The following is a 22,600-nucleotide window of genomic DNA, read 5'->3' on the forward strand; positions in this document are numbered from 1 at the left end:
AGATTAAGCTTCTTTAGGTACTCTGTTCCCATGCTTGTTAGCCTCTTACATCCAAATAGAGTAATTTTATCCAAAGCCAAAGAAACCATGTTTATACATACGTTACATTGATACCAAGTATTACTCCTGTATTTCTTTATTACATGTTTTGTTGTCATGTTGCTGAAATCTTGCCTATTTTTTCCTTCCTGTTATATTTACAGCAGCATAGCCCCATTGTGGGGAGCATTGGAAGAAGGCTGACTTCAGATACCGCGCTCGCAATGGGCCCAACACCACACACCACCAGCAGGAGATGATGTAGGACTCTACACTGTGCATGCCACATGCCCTACTATTAGCACTGCGGTGCTGCTGCCTTAATGCATTATCAGTGTCATGTATATTACCTAAGGCCTGGCTGGGGAAGATTGGTTATATAAAATAAGGTACAGTTATGTCATTAAGTTAACGACCATGCTGATGAAACTCATCTCCCTCCAATTATTAAAAATAAAATCTTTAAATACAGATACCTGTATGGTGCTTAATGTTTTCCAGCACTGATTTTTGTCTCCAATTCAGAATCATTTATACAGTCTGGCTAGAAATGGGGAAGGCAAAACATATCCAGTCTTATTCCCTTGACAGAAGATGTTGCAAATGCATAAATAGCAGGCCACACAAAATTGTTCCACAAACATGTTCAGTTGTATTACATCAAAATTGCAGTGACAGAAGTTTTTAAAAAAGATGACTAAAATAGAACATGAATTGGTTAAATTAAGGACTTGACACAAACCTGTCTTACCCACGAAAAGTTCTAGTGCTAACATCTGGCTTTAGCAGCAGCAGGCACGTGTCCAGAACAGCAGAACTCCAATTTGTAATGAAGACACAGCCACATTTAAAGCCTGAAGCACTGTTCTCATTTGTCAGCAACAAAACATGATGCATGTCTGCCTGCTTCCCAGCATCTGCCTTACTGAAGTAGTTTCCAGTGTCATGTACATTGCCAGGTTAAACACAAAACCACCCCCAAGATAACAGCAAAGATAAACATGCCACAAAGACAGTGAATTTTAGGACTTTGCTGTAGGCTATCCCCATCTGATGCTATCCAGCTGGCTACCCTAGTGAGGGCAAAATAAGTATCTTTAAATTGAAGTGATTTAAAGGATATATTAAATAAATTGTACTTAAAGATATTATTTAATTCCATTATCTGTATTAGTATTGACATTCACGTTATCTTTAGCATAGACTAAGTCAAGTACACACGTAAACCCACAGGAGAAGTTAGCTTTTATTGTATATAAATATGTACATTTCTCCATTTAGTGTTGAGGTACAGAGCTTGGCAGCTCTAGCAGGCAGAATACTTTGTCTAGAGACCAGGTGAAACTTTCCTAGCAGCACTGATAGCGGTTTATATTTACTCTGAAAGATGCTCTAGTTCTAATCTAAAGCATCTACTGTCAGAGATGAAATGAACTAGCACACAGAAAAAGGGATTGGGAAACAAGTTTATTTTTAGCCCGGGTTAGTTCACTGTACCAGTTTACAACACAACTGCAAAAACTCTCATTGTGGTACTACTGAGTGGGTAGCAAAATATGGTGAGAAAATTTCTTAAGCCAGCTGGGCTGCCAGGGAAGTGCATCGCATCAAATGATTGTGTGGGTCAGGAAGATATCTACTATAGAAAGATTATTTGCAGCTTGCTTTCTTCATCTGAAACTTGCTAAACCTTTGAAAATGCATCCACACATTTGGACTCTGTAAATGTGTAGCTTCCTGGTGTGCTGGGACTGTTTGCTCAGTACAGAGACACTGCATTCTCGGGGAGGCAGGGACAGTTACAGCCGGTCTCTTCCTCATACTTTGTGCAAATCCATCTCCCCAAAACTTTAACCCACGGTGTTCAGAGAACACCAGTGGAAGCATAATGAAAAGACATTTAAACTGTCTGAATCTGAGGATCTAAGCCCCCTCTCCCTTACTTACACATCTCATTTGTTAGAAATCTTGCAATGAGTATTGATGTCAGCAGCACTTTCAGGTATCGCTAGGAAACTTTATTAAACTGCAGCAGCTTCGAGGAGATTGTGTGTGAAACTCAAGGTAGTCACATGAGTCTGTAGGCCTGCTGCAGTAGAAAAAGAAGATGGAGCAAAACCCATTCACATTCATTTGTTATGGAAACTTAACTTGAAATTTTGATACTTGAAACAAAGCTATGAGGTACTAAGTTAAACATGCTTCATTAAAAACGTTTAAAAAAATGTTCAAATTCACATTTGCCCTTTCAGCCTCTTCTTCAAATCATAATGCTTTTGAAAGTTGCAGATGTGCCAAAAGAAAGTTCTGAAAATGGTAAAGTGTCTTTTATTATTCCTAACTCATGATTCCTCCTCTAACTCAAGCACACCATGTAAAGCACTTGGTCTTTTTACTCAGTACTCAACTTCAGCAAAACAGACCTCATACCTTCTCATGACAGTCAGCAGAGCTTTATACGATACATCCACAATATTAATTTTGTCCAGCTATGACCCAAACAAAAGAAAAAATCAAACTTAATTTGATATAATCTCTAGGGTTTTTCTTTAAGCATTTATTAGCATAGAAATAAAGCCCACCCAGTCTGTTTTTCAACAAAGACTAATAAATTACATCTGAGTAGAAAAACGGCTCCACAGCACACACAGACCAACAAAACAAATATGCCAATCGTGCATACCACAATTAATTTTCAAATAAATTTTAGAGTGAAAGTCATTCTTTTGCCTGACCTCATGATTGGAGAAGTGATCTGCAATCATTTCCCTTAAAAGAGTATAATTCTTACACAACAAAAAATTGCTCAGGGTAGTGGTATCAATACATTCATGAAGAATACCTTCTCAAGCAATGTAAATGCTATCTTGAAAGAGGAACCATTTCATTTAGCTTTAATTTAGGTTTGCGTCTGGCTTAATGTAAAGTAAGGTCTATAAATGGACTTCTCCTAGGAAATAAAAAACTAACAAAGAGGCATTTCTCTTGTGAGCCCGCGTAACCAGTATGTACTTTAGTGGATGTAACTGCAATTATTTGAGATAGAACAGGGCAATGGGAAGAAAAACACAATTTAACAAACTTGATCACGTGCTGGCAAACAGGCAAAACCCGATATCTTTGACATTTGGAAGTAGTTTTCTTCTACTTCTATGTGACAGTTGTGTTTTTGCTGCCTGAGCCATATCGGATACTGAGCAATGCTAAAGCCTGGAGACATGAAAAGGCAGCCTCATGCACTGGGAGAGGGGCTAAAACAGGGTTTACTGAGGGTCACTCTTTATTCCCAAAGTAGAACTGTAGCACCTCAGAAGCACGTTCAGGCTCCTACCCCTCAAAATTGCACAAAATGATGGTGCACAAAATGATGGAACAAATACAGTTGCCTTCCCAGACCGAATAAACTGGTCTCTCACAAGATCCAGAACAGAAGCATCCTGCAGACTTCGCAGCCAGGAGCTGCGACCAAGACAATGTGTTTTCAGAAGATGCTAGACTTCAGACTTGTCGTATGAGTCTCATTCTTCACGTGTTCTCCTTTCTCAACATCCAGGTACCTTGCTATGCCCTCTGAACTCTTCCACTCTGTGACTGCTACTTCCCTAACTCCACCTGGAATTAAAACAAAGATTACTTACCACAGCACAAACATGCTGCTTGCATGCACTTTTTCCTCTGCTTGTGATATTATATTCACCCTCTTTTCCTTCCTAGCTACGGTTTGAAGCGCTAGGTGAGCACTGAATGCTTTGATTTCTACTTAGTTTTGATGTAGCACTGCAATATCTCCCCTCCCTGTCCTGATGCATGTGAGGAAAGAAAAAGGATGAATAGTTGGATCATTTGGTTTATGGTCCCTCTACAGAGATTTGAATGGCTGCAGGCTTCCATTCGAGCTGAGATTTCTTATGAAGAAGAATGTATCAAATATGCAGCAACATCTTCTGGAGGAACGCCATGCTTTTAACAGACCACCTTCCTGGATGTCTCCAGTGGAATACAGGATTCTACTCTGGCAAATTATTCCCTGATGGCTAATTGCACTCAAATAACTCCAGATAAAATATTCCAATGTTGTCCCATGCCTGCCTCCTCCCCCCATTAAACCAGATAGTCGGTACAAATTGAAGTTAACAAACAAACAAAACCGATAAATTAGCTGGTGATGAGGTATTCCTTTTTAAAGTTTTTGCAGGATTTGTTCTAACAGAGCCTCCTAGAAATATAAAAACCTGGGAAAGCAGTGCCCAGAGCTAGCAGTTGTAGCATCCTATACTTCTTGCAGAGCAGGTACTTTTTGGGCAGGATTTCCCTTGTCCATGGAAGAAACAGCTCAATTTTTATAATCTACCTGCACGGGTTGCTGTTACCAGCACGTGCATTAGTCAACACCATTCCAGCCACAAAAATATGAAATCATACTGCTGTGTGACCTACACAGTACACCCATTGTAATACACAGTTACTCAACGTAGGGATCGAGAAAAGATTACCAAGCAAAGTGACTCAGCCAAACATATTTCATTTTCCAGGTACATATACAAAACAAAATGAAAATAGCTGCCATCATGCTTTACTGCATCCTAGTTATAGTGTACCTGCCCTAGGGGCTTAATGTTGCAGAAAAATGCCTTTCCCTGCAGCAGGGCAGGTTAAACTGGTGTATCACAAAATATTTATAGCCAGGTGTGAAAAATAACCAATAGAAAATATGACAAAGCCTCTCTTCACCCAGGAACTGAAAAGTGGCAGTTTTTGTGGTGGTTTTAATGAGATGCCATCAGTTAGCATAAACAGGCTGTCTCTGTGGAAAAGCTGACCACCAATGCAGCTCTTCCAGCAGAGCTATTTCACAACAGCTGTACTTTACAGTCTCCTTTGTTCTTGAGCTGTGTCTCCACATGGAGGAAATTATTGCTGAACAGCTGAGTTACATCAGAACAATGACCAGAGCAAAACATAATTTTTACATGATTCTAGATCTGGAATTATTAATTGACTAAAAGGCACCTTTTTTTTCCCCTTTATATCCTCTGTATTTTCTCTTTCAGTTTCACGTCTAGTTTCACGTCTGCTGGTCAGAACTAGTTTTGTTCAGCATTATACGTACCAAGGATAATTCATCTCTATCACTTCAGTAAAGTCACCGACTTGATTCTCACCTCAGCCACACGCATTTTCATGGTGAACAAGTAAAATAAGTGGAGATACCCAGTGGCACATGAACAGAATCAGATTCTACAGCTTCACGTCGTTTAGAGCTAAGAAAAATGCAACTTTTCTTTTGAACCCGAAACCATAACAGCTATTAGGAAAGCCAGCCACTGTCTGTGTTTCCTTTAGCTGCTGCTCGGTCAGACCTGCTCAGAATTTACAGTTCCTGCCAGTTTCTCTCTAAACACAGCCCTTCATAACTAACTAGAACTTGATGCTAGTGTAACATTTCCTGTTACTACTGTGCATGTTCTTTGATCCTGAGAAGTATGGAAGTTCACAGTGCCATAAAAACAGTGCTCCTGCTTCAGGGTACGTAATGAATTAGTTAGGAGCCATGTGGCAATTCATCTTCTGTCCCCAGACTAGTTCCAGTTTACCCAGAACACAAGACTGATGGGAGAGCATGAAGCAAACCTAGTCAATTTTAATGACCTTAGTGCAGAGGAATATTCAACTCCAGTTTACAGGGAAGCAGAAGCTTTGTAGTTGTTGCCCGAAAGACAAAGTAGCTCAAAAACATGACAGTCATATAGAACAGACTGACATTCGGCAAATGTCTGCTTTGTGACTTGGAAGTCATCTCCTCTAACAATAAAAACCCTGAGAAAAGACTCTTGAAACTCCCACAGTAAGAAAGAAAACTCCAGACTAGTGGACTAATACAATTTTGACAGTATCCACAATGAAACATGATAGAAGCAGTCACTTTTAAACTGCCCACAGCAAATATGAAAGTGTTCAAGAATGCTTGCACTGAAACATTAAGGTCATTTTTGTATTTTCAAATTGAATACATTTCAGAAAACACGCGTTGTAAGTGATTAACCAACAAAAATACCCACAACACAGGCCAACAGTTTAATTAAATTTAGAGTTTATTCCAAAATGGCTATTCCTTTCATTAACAGCAGTAGAATGTTTTCCAAGACCATCACGCATGTCTTTAAACAGAAGCTGGAAGCTATTACATATTCAGTCCTGAAATATAACATCAAACTTTATTGATCTTGAAAGTATACAAAGAAAGTTCTTATTTCCTTTGGGTGAACAGTCACTATGAATTCTTGTGATATGTTTCTACTGTTGGAGAATCCTGTAAGACACAGAAAAGGTGGTAATTTATTCAAGCAGCAGCTTTACTCAAATGTACATATTATTCTATCTTAAAAGTTTTAACTCATCTGTCACATAAAAGCTAGTGTCTAAGCAGGTTCTCCTTAAGGCATAAGTAGCATGGGACCTAAGATGCACTTATGCATATTATTAAAATATACATTTGCTTTTTGCATATTGACTTATACCATGCAAGCAACTCCACAGTCATGCATTTTTCTTCATCGTGATTAAATAGCAAGCAAGTTCCTAGCTGCAAGTCAAGTAGAGCTCTGAACTTCCAGCTAGCCCAGGCCAAAATGTCTGCAAGCTTTTTACAAGGCACATATATGGTGGTAAGCGATAGTAAGGAGAATGTCCAAGCAACTAACTGGAATGAGAAATGAAGTCACTCACAGAACTTAACCAGAGTGTCAGCCCTAACTTGAATCCTATCCACACACAGTCCTTCAAGCTGATTACACCAGTGGGTTTTTAATTCCAGCTGTCTGTTTTTCCAGAGCATAGGCTTAAATTTAAGTTAACACAACTCATCAGCATCTAACAAAGTCAAGGTGTCACAAATATGATTTCACAGAGTAGCCACTTGTATCTGGACAGATAAAAGCTTGAAATTTTCTGGAGTTGACATTTCCAGGCAAAAAAAGCCATCAGTGATTGCAGGGAGTCTTTGCTAAATGCTACTGCTTGCAGGCGCTTTGTCATACAGATGAAGAGATCTTTAATCTTGCAAATACAGAAATATTTTCAATCAGACAACTTATCAAGCTTCAACAGTAATACAGACACCAACCACCTTGCTTCACCTACCTTTGCTTGGATTTTGTGCAGTCTTCCACTTCCACCGCTTCAAAGTGTTTATGTCCCAGGTGCCAGTGAGTGATCGCTCTTCCACTGACTTCACTGATCCTAATCCCTTCAGCAACGACTGCGAGTAAAGAAACACAATTTGCTGAGACTAGCTTAACACCCACTGGTCTAGTACACAGTTAGTCCAGAGCAGAACTTCATCTATAGCACTAATCTGCCAAGGAGAGCAGTAGAGACTTCAAAAGTCTGCTAGGTCCCACAACACAAAGGCAACTACAGACTCACCAGGCTGCAACTAAGAAGCTGAGATGCTGAGAACCTCCTCTGCATTGTAGCAGAGTTCCGAGTTTACTAAACTCTCAAGAACTGAAATTCTTACTGAACTTTTAAAAACAAAATGGAGAACACTACACCTTGTTCCACCTGTTATTGTCATCAAAATCAATTTCATGTTTTAAAATATATACCTGCCATGTATTATAAACCAATCTACCTCTACATGAAAGACTGGACAAACAAGAAACTCAAAATACACAGTATGACAGAAGTGATGAAAGTTTCATTAACCCGCAGAAATAAAATATAGAGGAAAAATATTTGCTTTCTTTAATTCTGTCCACATTTATTTAACTGTAAGTACAACTTGCCATAACCAAAGAAACAGCCAAATAGACTCACCCTCTGCTAAGGAAGTGTTATACAGCCAAGAGCTCAATGGAACCAGTCCTACAGACATTTATGCAGATCATACTGTACCTATGGCAATTTCATATGAAGTAAGAGCTTCTATGGTGCAAAGCTGATTAAAAATAAGACCTGCTTTCCTCTGAGGCTACATTTACAGTAGTAACTGTATCATCTCAACCTTTCATACAGATCATACAGTATCATATCCACCTTTCATGGTGTCTGTAGCACCCAGGACATTTCATGGTACAACCTGTTCTCTCTGGAACAAAACCACCTTCAGTGTTGTTCAACCCAGAAGGATTAGATTTACCTTCAAATTCACTGTTACAGGTTGAGACAGCACAGGATCCTCTCCAACTTCATACAGGTGCCTAATTCTTAGCAGGACGCGACTGAAGTCTGCATCATCTTGTTTACCTTTAAGAGAAAACAAAATACAAGCATTTTCTTATATTGAAAAATAAAAACAGTTTTCAAGCATTTTTTGAGTTTTACACTCTCAGGGGTTGAACTTAATTCACATTTTGGAAGATTAGCTAGAGCATTAACAACAAGAAGTACTCAGTTCATTCCCATCGTTAACAGAACATAACACTAACTCATACAGGAGACATATTTTCGTAATTGAGTAGAGCAATCATAGGGCATAATTAACTGTCTTGATAAAGGATTTTAACACTTTGAATAAATAAATATATTATTCACAGAAGACAGAAAAACAGAAAGCCAGCTTTTTGAAATATAACATCCAGCTACTATTTTGGACCTACCCATGCGAATGCTGCGGACCTGCTCTGCATGATTAGAGCTGTATCTCCACCCTGGAATGCTCAGGGTCTGGACATGAAGATTGGGTGGGACAGTTACAGGAGAACTGTGGACTGATTTCTGCTGAAGTTGTCTGGGTAGCTCTGGTTTATCTCCTCCATGCAAAAAGAAACAAAAAAGGACGTCAAACATCCATCACACACACACGGCTGGCTACAGTACTGTGCAAGGGTAAAGAGATTTTTGCTTTTTCTGCCAAGGCAGATCCAAAGCAGATGCTAGACTTTCTCCTCTGAGGCCTTCTGAGATACAAAGCAGAAAGCAGAATGATTTTAACTGCTGGGGAAGCTTCCAACAAAGCAGATTTCACTGCACCCTGAAGTTGCTATTCCACTACCAGGCTTTAGTTTTAGTTAACAAGTCAAACAAATATTTTTAAAAGAATGACTTGAAAAAGGTCATTAAAGACTCAGCATTCAGGAAGCTGATGTATGATCTACTACCTATTTTGCACTAATTCCCTGTGTGGACATTTTGTTCTCATTAGATGCTTTAAAATTTATTCTCCTCCAGGAGTAAGAGATAATTACATAATGAGAAACATTTCATAGATTTGGACAACATCCATATTTGAAATTAATGCAATGTAATTAACAGTCTCTCAATCTGCCTTCTAACTCACTGTATACTAACTTCATCACACAGGAGGCTTGAAGTCTGCATTTACAAACTTAACAGCACAAATCAAAGCAAAACAAGTAAGTCATTCAGAGGCTAAAGATAGCACAGAGGATGGAAGGAGTTACCTGAAAATTGTCCAAACATTACAATTGGCCTGTGTTCTAAAGCCTGCTGGCTTGTCCGATACAAAACAGTAGTGGCAGATTTGGTTCCTAAAATAAGCCAAAACACAGGATGAACCACTGAAGAGTCATTCAAAGTGAGGTTGAAATTCAGGTCCCACTGAAGGTTGTTCCACAATCTTCTGTGAAGCATCACCTGTATTGATAAGGTAAGTATCACAACAGTTACCAGCCATTTTTTCTCCTTGGGAGAAAAAAAAAACACCAACCAACACACATGCCTATTTGTTACCTCCATTTGTCCATTCCCTTGACTTGAGACACCATGAGCTCGTTCTGCAAGCAGAGTCAGCCTTGTAGCATTGTCTTCGATGTAGGCAGTCTGGACCATAGGATAATAGTTCTGAAAACACATAGTAAGTCACACAGTGTTGATATTAACCTAGGTAAAAGTAATGGAGAATGAAGATAAAAACTGGATTGAGTTTGGATTATGCCTTGTCACTTACCCGAGCTGCTGTGTTATTCACATATGTCTTGAATGGTCTTTTCTGAATCTGATATCCATTGTCATCAGTGTAGAGTAGCTGTCCAGTGCTCAAATTTGTGCTGGTTCTTAGAATTGCCTCACGATTTACTTCCAAAGGCCCAACACTGTATTCTTGCTCTATCCTATGGCAAAGCAGCTTCCCATCATAGCCTTCTGGTACCAAATACAGCCTGGTATACATGGCATATATATAATACTGGGCAGTAACGTTACTGTAAGAAGGAGAAAAAGGATATGCACAGTTTATCAAGTGGAGCACCAGACCAGTTATGTCAAGACTTACAAATCTTTCATGATGTTATCTCACACACAGAACAACTTTGTTGCCTGTCTTCAACCTATGTAATTATTGAAATTATTTTCAGTTTAGTTTTCAAATATACATATATTCAGCTGAAATAAATGATTACTTGACAATTTTCTTTAGTGTTGCAAGTATAAAAAGAACTGTTAATTTGACTAGAAAAGCTCTGTATTTCTTCAACATGAACAATTAAGTTTAGAAACAATTGACTCCCTAAGCAACACACATACTACAAGAATACTCATAGTTCTACCTATGTATTTTTTTTCAATCCCACAACATTCATTTTGATGGAAAAAATCCTGTTTTCAAGCAGTGTTTCTCAGCTACATTCCTTGTACAATGTAACTTAAAGCAAAAGGCTTTAATCAAATAACCAGATTTAAAAGAAGGTGAGGACGTTATAGATGGGTATGACTTTAACACAGAAAAGTCGCTAGCTCATTAAGGAGCCTGAGTGTCCTTGTGTAGGACTCTCTTTGTCTTAAATTTCCTTATAAAAAAGATTTCTACAGGTAGGAAAATGAACCATTATGTCCAAATTCCACTCTTATAGAAAACATAAGCTGCGAATTTCATTGCACTGAATGAAAACAGGATTCCAGCAGGAACTACATTATGAAACAGACTGCAAACGTAACTGAGCAATCTTCCCCTTCCTCCCCCCAGTAATATGATTTATCTAAAGGAAGCACTTTCTCAGCATTAGCATGTATCTGCTAAGCATAGCTCTGTTACCTAAAGCTTTCACAGAACAGACTCCACTGTTCAGGAGGAATTACACAGAGCTACTCTCACATGCACCTACAGATGATTAAACATTCAAGCAAAATGAATCTGTAATGGTGCTGCACCTGTAGAAATATTGCCGTATCTCTGTCACTAAGTTGCCAAAAACTATTTCCATTTCCACTGCTTTTGATACTGGAACAGCAGAAGAATTTGGGGCAAATAAGTAGTTATCTGAAATGGGTCCTTTCATCACGTCTCCATTCACGTGGTACTCAAGGAACTCCTGGGCCAGCTGGACAGTCTGGTTAGTCTCCCTGCGAATCCACAGAGGAAAAAAGTTGTATTACCTATAAGCACATTTTGTACATAACAGATGCAAAGCTGGAATGAGGTTTGGAATGTAAAAAAATAAAAATCTGTTTCCTCAAAGTAACAGATTTGACAAAACTTACAAAATGAGAACAGCAGAGAACTAAAGTGCTCCCTGCTAAGACAGCTGTCAGTGTGTAAATAAAATGAGCTTCATCCATTTTATACTTCTGTAAAACAGAAGCATGTTAAAAGAGAAACAATGCTTACATTACCTCATATTTTGAAGTACAAAGGAGAGTTGCTACAAGATCAAAAATGACCCATTCTATAACAATAAGGTACAGCATGACATAATAATGAATAATGAGATTATTTTGTCTGATTTTGTAGCTATACAGAACCATATTTAACAATGATTTCAGTATTTAGCAACGGTAACAAGAACACACAGGCAACAGGGTAAAAGTCACACACTTGGTACATACTTTGTCTCATTTTTCTCCCCCGAAGCCTACAGTTAAACTATTTAGGACCTCATTTAACACTCTTTGAAAAGTCACATGTAGGTAATTTAAGATGCTACTGCCATCAGCTTTGCTCCTCTATTGGAGCCTTGCTGGCAAAACAGAAAAAAATCACTTGGTCTGGCATACAAATGTAAACTGCCAACAGTTTTAGCTAGTGTTAATATAGCAACCTATGAACTGTAATAATTGAGGATCAAAACACATCCAAGTTTTCCTATTACTCCTGGGGGCACTTCCAGCTCTAATGCTCCACTCTTTTCTACTACTCCAAAACAAACTTGCTGAAACCCAAACATTCTGGGCTTGCCTGAAGCTGTATAATGAAAATGAATACCCCATTTCTCCTACATGCTGAATTCCAGCTCTTGCTGCCTGCCAGAACAGGGTGAAGAAAAATGGAATTTGAATTCAGATTTTTGTTCGCCTTTATTATATTCCTTAGGGATTCCTCAAGAGATCTGGAGACAGATATAGAAAATACTTCAGGGCTCTTGGCTCACGCCCATCTATGTTTTTTAGAGCTGATTTCTAACTATACTAGACAACGATTTCTCACTCACAGGAGGCAGAGTTACTAACAATACCACAAAGGTGAAACAGGTCTTGCAGTCAAGAGGTCAGATCTTCCAGCACTACATAGCTGAGAATCTGAATCCTGAGGAGGCAAAAAGCAGCAGAGCCCCACTGAAGCTCAAGAAATGAGTCAATTCACATTAGCTAAGAAAGACAAGCTGCAAAATGCATATCTCACCTCCATCTTGATTGCTCTTCCATATTATTTGCCTAATTAAGTAGAATTTGCCAAAATACTTCCTTTCAAAAAATTTTTGTAGCTTCCTGTCGTAGAAACAGTGATACAGGGCTTGCAAGACACTAATGAGTAGTAAGCTCTTGCTCTATCACTCATCTGCTCATTGGGCAAGCGGTGTGTATGTGATTACTTATCTTTATTATTCAGTCATACCTCTCTTTAGTTTAAAAGTAAATGAGATTCTTCTGATCTACTAGTTAAGTGTGATCTATCACACTATCTCATGCTGACTGCATGGTTAAACAGGGCAACAACATCACAAAAAACAGTATGGAATCATGTCCACGATAGTGTCCTCCTTTCTACAGAAAACGTGAACTGCAGAGAAAAAAAATAATTATAACAAACCCTTTGTTAGTGAAGTCTCAGAATTAATGCACATGATAGAGTACTTCGACTTCTTTTTTTACAAAAAGGTTTTACAGAATCTGAAATGTTATTAAAAAAGCAGGCAATCTCACCTGTCTGTAATGCTATGCATTAGATTATTGCTTCGGTCAAACATGATCTGGTAGCAGTCGTTAACCACAGGAAGCAGATCTGGGCTTTGTTGAACCCCACGTGTTGAATCTTTCCGCTGGTATTTAACCGATTTTCCAATAAATACAGATCGTTTGCCATTTGAGGGCTTAACAATATATTTTTTGTAGCTCAAACCACTTATTTCAACTAGAATATACAGGTCATAGGTAGAATGGGACTCTGCTGAACTTTGAATCTGGAAGTTAACAAACACAACAATGCTCCATTACAGAAAATTAATTAGCAAGGCAACTGACCCCACATGTTGTAAGCCCTAAATTATGAAAATTAACTACTGCTAGAAAAATACATTTCTAAACATGTCAGTCTTACACTTCCTAATTATAATGCAGATCCATGCTTCTTTTAATTAGGAGTTAAGTGACCTCAGATTAAGCTTTGCCACAGTACTGAAGGGAAGAGGGTTGCTAAGCGAAGTCCAAGTTGGATCTTATTTTAATGGGAACATGGGGTCACAGATCTTGATTTAAGATCCTATTGCAAAATGCATATAGAAGCAGAAATAACCACAAATAAATCTAATCAGTTAAGTGACATAACAGACTGAAACATAAAGGAAGTGACACTTGTGAATGCGAGAAAATTGGTGGCAAGAGAACAAAGCAACCAGGCACACCCTCACCTTAAGGAAGACGTAAAGAGAGGGAGGTGGAAGCATGTGCCATACTTTTGTGTAAAGAGAACACCAGTGCTATTGAATATCAGAATACCTTATACAATTTAATAAAATCACTTTTTTAATTACACATATCCTTCCCATTAATATTATATAATTTGTTACTATCTATTTGGTGAAAGAAAGTGAACTCCATAAATACCATACAGATTACATAGACACCTGGGTTAGTTACCACTAACCAGAAATTAAAGTTGTCTTTATCTTCACACTGCAGATTGGCCTATGGCCACTTACTCATACCGCAGACCTCCTGTCCTTAGTACCAAGAGGGCCTACCTCCTATTCTCTGCCTTCCCTACACAGCTCCTGTGTGTGGTACAGAAGGGGCAGAGTATTTGCCAAGCCTCGTTTCCCTAAATCTATACTTGTATCAAGGTTCTAAGCTAAAGATTTCTCTCCCAAGGGAAAGGAATATGTGATGTCAGTGAACATGTGAGCAGCACATACTAGAAGAAAAAGATCCCAAACCCCCTTCTCTTTACTGGTAAATAGATTTCATTTAGCCTTAAGTGACCATCCATGTGCACATATATGTAACTTCTAGCAAAAAAAGAACATAGACCAACTCTGGAACAGAAAACTTTCAAATAAAAAATGACAGCTTGACTTCAGGGCATCCTAAATCCTGAAATAAATGCTTTAAAATACATTTGTCTCCCACTTGTATGTTACAAGGCTAAAATAATTAAGATGACAGGAATTCCAGGAGGTTAAGTGGCTGAAAGGTAAGCATGACCATGCACTAACCCAAGAGGCTGATGTCTTATACCATCACTATGTGCATATGCAGAAACACCAGACAGCTGTTGTGTATCACCACCTGACGACAGCGTGCCTTGGCGAATGTGGGTAGTAATAAGCCATGGCATTAATATTCGCAACTCTGTCAACTCTGTCCAGCCAGCAGAAGTTGCTGAGCTACCAGGCATCTTGGGGACACAGGGGAGCATCTAGAAGTGTGTGCAGCCTCTTCAGGCCTTTATGTGCAGGAGGCATTCCTACAGGTTTATCAAGCCATTGATGGTGACGTGCTCTCCAAAGAGATACTCCTGAGAAAGTCTAGTGCTAGCTTTCACTTTGAGGTCATCTTCTTCCCTCCTGGGGAACAACTGGCCTTGTCTTGGAGCTTGACTTTGATATAGACTGAGGTGGGTCTCCTTGGCAGCTAATCGTCCCGTTCCTTTTTGGCTTCTAAGACTTACACTTTTAAAATCTTTCCTCCTTCCCCAGGCTAGTTGTATAAACACACCTGTCAATTGGAGGACAGGGTCGGGGCTTACACCAAAAGGGCTTTATTGGAATCTTTTTTTTTTTTTTTTAAATAAAAAGCAAAGAGAAGTGCAGCGTGGTAGACAGTAAACATGCAAAGGACAAACCAAACTGACAAGAATAGCAGGAAGCCCTGTTGGACGTTAAGGGTAAAAGAACTCTAGTTGAGAGCGCAGGCAAGAAAAAAAACAACATTTAAAGGATGCCTAGGAAACCCCAACTGGAAGTAATCCTTGTTTTCACTGTAATATTATATGTTACCATATAGCATCAAGTCAGTGAGAACTGGCAAGTGAGAGAAAAGCAACAGAAAGAAAAAGAATTGTGAAGTACCTGTGCTGGTACAAAGTTTCCCAGTTCATCATATACATTCATTGATGAGTGGCTGACAGAGACAGTGACAAAGGTGGTGATGTTCCATGCCAGTGGATTATAGACAATAATATACTGGTCAATATCCGTAGTACCTTTGGGTACACAAAGGAACAAGAAGAGCTATCAGTCACTACAGCTACTTTTCAACATCACATTTTAGAAATATATAGTTAAGAGATCTAACTACAACCATCTTACGACATTTTAGTGTAAAACCCTGCAGTAAAACTTTATGATTGAAAGTAGTAGTACATTTTACAGTACTTCATAAAAAAACTTCTGCTTTTTTCCTCCCTATTATTTACCCAATAAAAGATACCCTGTGTTCAGCCAATGACACTTGAGTTGAATGTAAAAGCATTTAGTGAAAACAAGTGGCTTACCACAACTCAATGTCATGCAGTATTAACTTTATGAGTTATACAGAAGATCAAATGAGAAGCCTAATCTAAAAACAACCCTGCAAAAAACCAAATTATTCTGCTGTGCAGCCTATAGCACTGTTCACATTTGACAATTTAAAAAAATTCTGAAATCAGGGAAAAAAAAGAAGCAATACAGTCTTTACAAGACTCCTGAAAATTCTTCTACATTTTTACACTTGCTGGCAGCATGCCATAGCAAGAACCTTCAGCTGTGATTGATTTTTACTGCATAGGATTATGCTGTGCAATAAGCTTTGTTTAATAATCAGACTGATCAGCCCCTCTTTCACCCCTCTGTTATACGGCTGAGGTCTGAATCTAGGAGCCAGGTTTGATATAGGCAGAGCTCTGACCCAGTGCCAAACAGCTAAAAGGTCCTGTTTTCAGTTACTTGAGATCTGAGAGCTCAAAAATTCACGTGAGTTTTCTCAGGCCCAGCAGTTCTCATAAGGCAAGCAGGATTTTCCAGCACTGGTTCAGTGGTGAACAGCATGTTGACTCTCTCCAAGGAGAGCACGTTAACTTTCATAAGGTACCCTGGAAACTGGAAAAGCTGGGTTAAAAGTACCTGGTTTTCCTGAGTCTTTACTGTAAACAGAAGAATAGACGTCTCCATTTTTCTTAGCATTGTTCATGTCAAAGATTAGGGAAGCCATTAGCTTCTTTACGTTGAACATTCCGTACATTAAATTATCCATGTACATGTTCTTCACCTTGGGAGACTCTGTGCCTGTTATGCCATCATGGTGCTGGACCTTACATTTAAGAGTAGTTTCAAAGGTTACAATGCGACTGGTTTGCCTCCCCCCCAACCTTCCTTATATTTTTATTAAAAAAAAAAAAAAAAAAAAGCACAATCCAGTAACAGTCATTTCATTTAAAAAAAGGTATTGCAGCCATATTCACCCATTCACTTTTTGCCTATTCCAAATTGCTATTTGCAATATATTGCTATCAGAATTAAATGGCCTTAGATGGCCAAAGACAAGACACACAGATTTCCATCTACACATGCTTGTTTTTTAATATTTATAAATTTCTAAGCTATGTATTTAGAGGAAAAAATGCAAATTAAAAAATAAAAACCAACTATACAGCATAAATACCATAGAAAGACAGGTTTTTCATTTGCTACTAATATCTGGTCAATAAGTTAACTGACAAAATATTTATTACCAGCAAAACGACTATGGTCTGTAAATGCTTAATGGCATGAGGCTGATCACTTAACTGCTTAACTTGAAGGAATAAATCTGTCTTTTCTCTTCTAATTTGCACAAACAGATTATTAGCAACTTTGAGTGGGTTCAGGTTTTTATTGTAACCACTTTTTAAACAATAGAACTGAGAAAAGGACTCTCATATGCTTAAAGTTTGGAACCATGTACCCTTCCCCCAGTAGAAGAAAACATTTGCCAGCAACTGTATCTTGAATTTGTGGCTAAGGGGCTGAAGTCTCATTTCATGATAGTTGTTTGCTAAATCACAAATTGCTACAAAGGAAAATTATTGCTAAAAATATAAAAGCAACATGGAGAGACTCCAACTGGAATGCAAAAGAAAAGTTTTGCCTTTAGACAAAAAATAGTTTTTATTAAAAATATAAAAAAATAATCAAACTTTACCTCTGAAACTGCCCATCTCAGACTCTGAAGTTGCTTTAGGGATCCACATTTGCAAATAGAACTTTCTGGGTGTTGCCGGACATACTGTGTGAAAAAGGACTCTCCAGCATAAAGTAGTGAACTTGCTCTCCTTGCAACTCCTTTTAACGTGCTTCGAGAAGTATAAAACCCAGTCCATGCTTGAAATGGCTCTAAGAGTTGAAGAGACCCAATACATGCCAAAAAAAGCATTTCAGTTATTGCTTGTTAGACTAGTACCATACAGCTTCTTACTTAAAAACTGCTGTGAATTATACACATCAGCCACCAAAGGGAATAGTCTTCCCCCTTTGGAAGAGTACAGCCTTTCCTACAGGCCTAGCAACACGACTGTTGATACAAAGCCATTATCCTCATAACCTCATTACATAACTACATTAACTTTCTGCAGAAATTTTCTTCTTCGTGGACCTGCACAAAACACCTTTTAAGTTTCACTGAAGCACTTTATGTTATTAGTTAATAAAGAAAGTAGATTATAATCTTTGGTTATTGCTTGAAATAAATCCTCTATACTCCCAACTTTAGTCAGATGAAAGGGCTGATCTTAAATTTAACATCCTCAAAATGGACTAGAAACAGCGATGCAGTGATGTGACAGTATGACCGCCTACTACTACAGTGCTTCAAACTACACCAAAATATGCCCTCAAGTGGTCAGTGGAAAGTATTTCAGTGGTTCATTTCTGCTAACGTGTTCCAGTATCCCATAGAGTAAACCAGAAAAACAAGATATACGTTTTTAAACCCTCCAAATCTTAGTCATTTTTTTAATGGATAAACCACTGCTGAATTGTTTTTCCAGAAAGAAGTTGCAGACAGTGCTTTCTAAAGTGAATACATACAACTAACAGTCTGCCATCACCCCATAATTAAAAGCAACAATTAGAAAATAGGACCTTTTGGTCAAAAACTGTAGGACATTCTTTTGGGCCTGAAAAAATGTAAGGAATTGAAGGAGTTTTCAAGGTTACAAGCAAGTGTTGCACATGCGCAGCAGCATGGTACAATGAAGAGTATAAAAAGGAAACACTTCTCTGGGACTTAAAACTTGAGTTTCCAAGGAATATTTCAGAAGTGACACTGAGCCCAATAAGTGACTCATAATAAATGGCATAGAAAGAATGAGAGAGGATTAATCATCAAGAAGCAAAACAGTATGTGGGAGAAAGTGCACTCAAATCTATCCTGCAATTGCAAGACACAGTAAAATGTTTGGGGAAGAGATTGCATCTATGTGGGGAAGAGATTGCATCTATGTGTGGGCACCCACCTGGAACATGATGGGTGCTGCTGTTATGCAAGCTAGCGACAAGTGACTACTGCCTCTATGTTATGCCAAAAGATACAGGTAAGAGCCCAGACGTGAAAGGATATTAGCAGTTAGAGCTGGCAATGCATTTATCGGCAAATTGTTAGACATGACATGATACCTGGGGGGAGGCGAGTGAGTCAGGGATCAGTCCATGCAGTGATTCATAGGAAGCAATGGTTATTTTTATTCACCTAAAAGTTAGACTTCCTACAGAATATTGGATATATATGCTAAATTTAGGTCATAATAGTCCAAGATATACATCCAGTGTCAAGAATGTGATGAAACAGTACTAGCTACGGTTATATAAAAAGGTATTTTAATGATAACTTTATCCCTGCAATGAAACAAACTAATGAGTTTCAAAACTGAGAAGCTGCTGTTGTCTTCTCTCTGCATACTTTGATATGTGAGGTCTAAACCAAAAAAGATTCAAGGGTAAGTTTACAGAGAAAGCGATTGAAGGGATGTTGGGTATGGCATGCCTGCCTTCATATACTCCCAGCTCTGTCTGAAGAGCTGATACCGTGCAGTAAGCAACAAGCAAGCAACAAGAAACTTCAATGAATAAGCTGCATTGTACTAGTGGACTTCAGAAATACAGTGTATATTTTTCCTTTTTGAGGCTTCACTTAAAATGCATTTTCTTCCAGAACTTAAATCAGTTTTCTTTAATGAAAAAGACTTTCTCTTAGAGATAAGACAACTTGGGGGGGGGGGGGGAACGACATCTACCATAGTGTTTTGCTTTGTCCAGTAACATGCTTTTAGATGAATCCACTGGTCACTCTAACCTATTATGCTTTACTTGATATCAAAAATAATAAAAAAAAATTTTTGAGCTCAAAGACTGTATTCCTTTCATGTTATAATAAACCCAAAGGTATGTGCCAAGCATTAATAGACACTTAGTCCATGTGACCAGATTCCATATAGTTTTCCTGGAAATGCATGGAGTCCTCCGCATCAACTGTTTCACTTTGATCCACCCATATTACACTACACAAACACAGAAGGAACCAGGAATTTCAGATTTCCTGGTTCAGATTACCTTGCTTCTCCTTTCCTTACCCAACTCACTTCTCCTTCAGACATTCACAGATTACTCTGTGTCACTGCTCTGATCTCTGCTCTAATTTGTGCACAAACCAGTTTTTTAAAACAGTAATAATAGGCCATTGCTCTGTTTGGTCATGCAGCCAACTGTTTCAAGGTATCTTTTGGTTTATTGGTTTCCTTTCAGTTCCCTGGATCCTGAAACACCTCTGTGTGCTATCACAGATCACCTCAGATGTGTGGGAAGAAGAGAAAACAATTATTTCCAAGTTTTATGTCTAAACATTAGCCAAATTACTCAAAAAAAAATCTCTTCAAAAAAATTCTCTTCCTCCAGCCATTTCTTCTAGCTATCCCAAAGAAATATTCCAACCAGTGCCCTACCATCTTTCTTGTACCACTAACATTGGATCAATTTTTGGATCAATTGTTTGGATCAATTTTATTGAATCTGATAGTGTAAATAAGTATAAGAATGTATTTTTGCTCTTTTCGCTCTCATTTTTTCAATTGCCCTTTATTAATTATATACACTTGGGACAGGTATTACGTAGTTTATAACTTAATTACCTGTTGAATATGGAAGAAAATCTTGAGAATCCCTGATTTCCCATGTGAGATTTTTGCTATGAACTGCTTGGAAGTAATCACTGACAGTGGCATACTGGACGGTCACTCCAAACTCGTCAGAATGCTTGTTAATGTAATCCAGCAACAGGTCCATGTTGGAGTACTGAACAGATGCATTAAAGAACTGTTTGTCACAGCCCTGAAATTCAGAAAACAGAACAGTAAAATAACTTCAGGTCATGTAATCTAGAAGGATTTTTTTTTTTTAAACAGTATATGCTGAAGTGGTATTTCTTCTATCTTTACTGCCCATATAGAAGTTTATTTTTTTTTTTGTTACAAAAACATCACGCAGGGGTAGGGTCACTTGCACAGATCAGCTGATAACCAGCTGACCAGCTCCCTCCAGATAAGGAGAAGTGTGTTGATGCACCACATTGTGCAAGAACGTAAAATTTTGTGGCAGCAATTGGGAAATGCATGCATATATGCATAGAAAAGAGGCCTTTGCTTCTTTTTACACTACATTTCTAACACCAGAAAACAAGGAAGTTCTATTAGCGTTCTTAAAAGTCGAAAATAAGCTTTAGGAAGTGGTATGGAGATAATGTAAAACAAAACTCTGTGGAAAGTGAACCTTGCAGTACAAACATCACGCTGTGTTGCTGATCCCCTGTCTCAGCGATAAACTACAGTGCCTCTGATGTTCATCCTATTTTTATGTGATGTAATATACTGTGTATGTAGTAAAGCCTCATTTGTGAGTATGCTTGCGCAACCTCTGCCTTCTATAGAAGGAATCTCAATACATAGATCTGCATGTACACCTGAACAGGAAAATGAGTTACTCAGCCATGGCATGTATGTTCTTGAATATCAGTGTTCCAGTATAGGCATCTATCTGAAGCACAGTGACACATTAAGAAACCCTCCTCTCCCCTCCAAAAAAGGGCTTAACAGGAGCTTAACTGACATCAGCTTAATGCATCCTCATCTTCATGTCTCTGTGTTTCAGACAGAAATGTTGCACAAGAGGTCAACTCTTTGTGCTACAAAACAATCTGATCTCATTTTCAAAATAAAGATGCTCTCAGTGATTTGTCTTCAAAAATGAGAAGCTGTTTGAAAGAAGATGTCCAAGGAGTCTCTATTTTCCCTGCAATCCCATCTTTTACCCCAAACTTTTACCTAAACAAGCTCAGTAACTTTAACCTGGTGACTTAACTCATTAATGAATTTTGCTTCATGTAACAGCCTTGCAGAACAAGGAAATCCAGGAGAACCTGCTGCATTTGGTCATCGCATCCACTCATTACGTGAGCAAGGCTTTACATAGGAATGCTATGCATTACTGTACTACTAGTTTAAACACAAGGGCCAAATGGGATCTCAAGAATCAGTTCCAGTCCTTAAGACAACCCCTTCCCCCCCACCTACATCTTTCTATAGTCTCTAGAGAGGCAGATTTGAAAGTTTACACTGCACCACAGCCCAGTGGCACCTCCTGCACAAACATGCTCTTCAGATCACAAACACACACTTGTTTGTCCATATCATCATCACAGAACTGCCAATAGTCTAGATGTGAGGTCTGACCTGAAATGGGAAGGTGCCTCCAATTCTTAACTGGAGGAAAAAAACAAACAAAAAATCCACATCCAAGTACTTCAAACTGTAAGTATGAAAAAAAATAAGCTTAGCTACAGAGGTATCCAAATGTCTATTTCTTTCCACTTTCTCACAAATCGCTCTGAATGGGTAGCAAACTTTAATAAGCTTTAAACAGAGTAATAATCACAAAGCAATGCAAGTCAGGAAATCAGAGACTGAAATTTTCTTACATTATTGCAAAACTGCAGGTTTGGACTAAGACAACTGGAATTTAAATGCACCATTCCAGACTCCCTCCTTCCCATTCTAGCATAACTGTCCCTGCACCACTGCTCCAGAGTGTTATAGCCCACTTCTCTTCCCCTCCCACACCCCCAACCTACAACGAAACCAGAAAATAACAAAAATCCAGCACAA

The 22,600-nt window shown here is 38.5% G+C and overlaps 1 protein-coding gene across 2 annotated transcripts in view; it reads right to left on the reverse strand.

Annotated features, from left to right (window-relative positions):
• Positions 1-6,113: 6,113 nt before the first annotated feature.
• MAN2B2 (mannosidase alpha class 2B member 2) overlaps positions 6,114-22,600 on the reverse strand; it is a 28,923-nt gene continuing 12,436 nt past the window's right edge. The window contains exons 7-19 of one of the 2 annotated variants that reach the window (XM_084516683.1): positions 20,573-20,771; positions 17,593-17,783; positions 16,536-16,722; positions 15,501-15,634; positions 13,138-13,394; positions 11,149-11,340; positions 9,950-10,202; positions 9,733-9,843; positions 9,444-9,636; positions 8,640-8,792; positions 8,180-8,286; positions 7,180-7,297; positions 6,114-6,349 (exon numbers count right to left, since the gene is read on the reverse strand). In XM_084516683.1, the coding sequence (XP_084372809.1) occupies positions 6,255-6,349; positions 7,180-7,297; positions 8,180-8,286; positions 8,640-8,792; positions 9,444-9,636; positions 9,733-9,843; positions 9,950-10,202; positions 11,149-11,340; positions 13,138-13,394; positions 15,501-15,634; positions 16,536-16,722; positions 17,593-17,783; positions 20,573-20,771 (2,190 nt within the window). In that variant the 3' untranslated portion in view covers positions 6,114-6,254. Of the gene's footprint in view, positions 6,350-7,179; positions 7,298-8,179; positions 8,287-8,615; positions 8,793-9,443; positions 9,637-9,732; positions 9,844-9,949; positions 10,203-11,148; positions 11,341-13,137; positions 13,395-15,500; positions 15,635-16,535; positions 16,723-17,592; positions 17,784-20,572; positions 20,772-22,600 lie in introns of both variants that reach the window. The other variant, XM_084516682.1, reaches the window with a different exon arrangement.

The sequence above is a fragment of the Aythya ferina genome (assembly GCF_964211825.1).
Source record: "Aythya ferina genome assembly, chromosome: 4".
Taxonomy (NCBI): domain Eukaryota; kingdom Metazoa; phylum Chordata; class Aves; order Anseriformes; family Anatidae; genus Aythya; species Aythya ferina.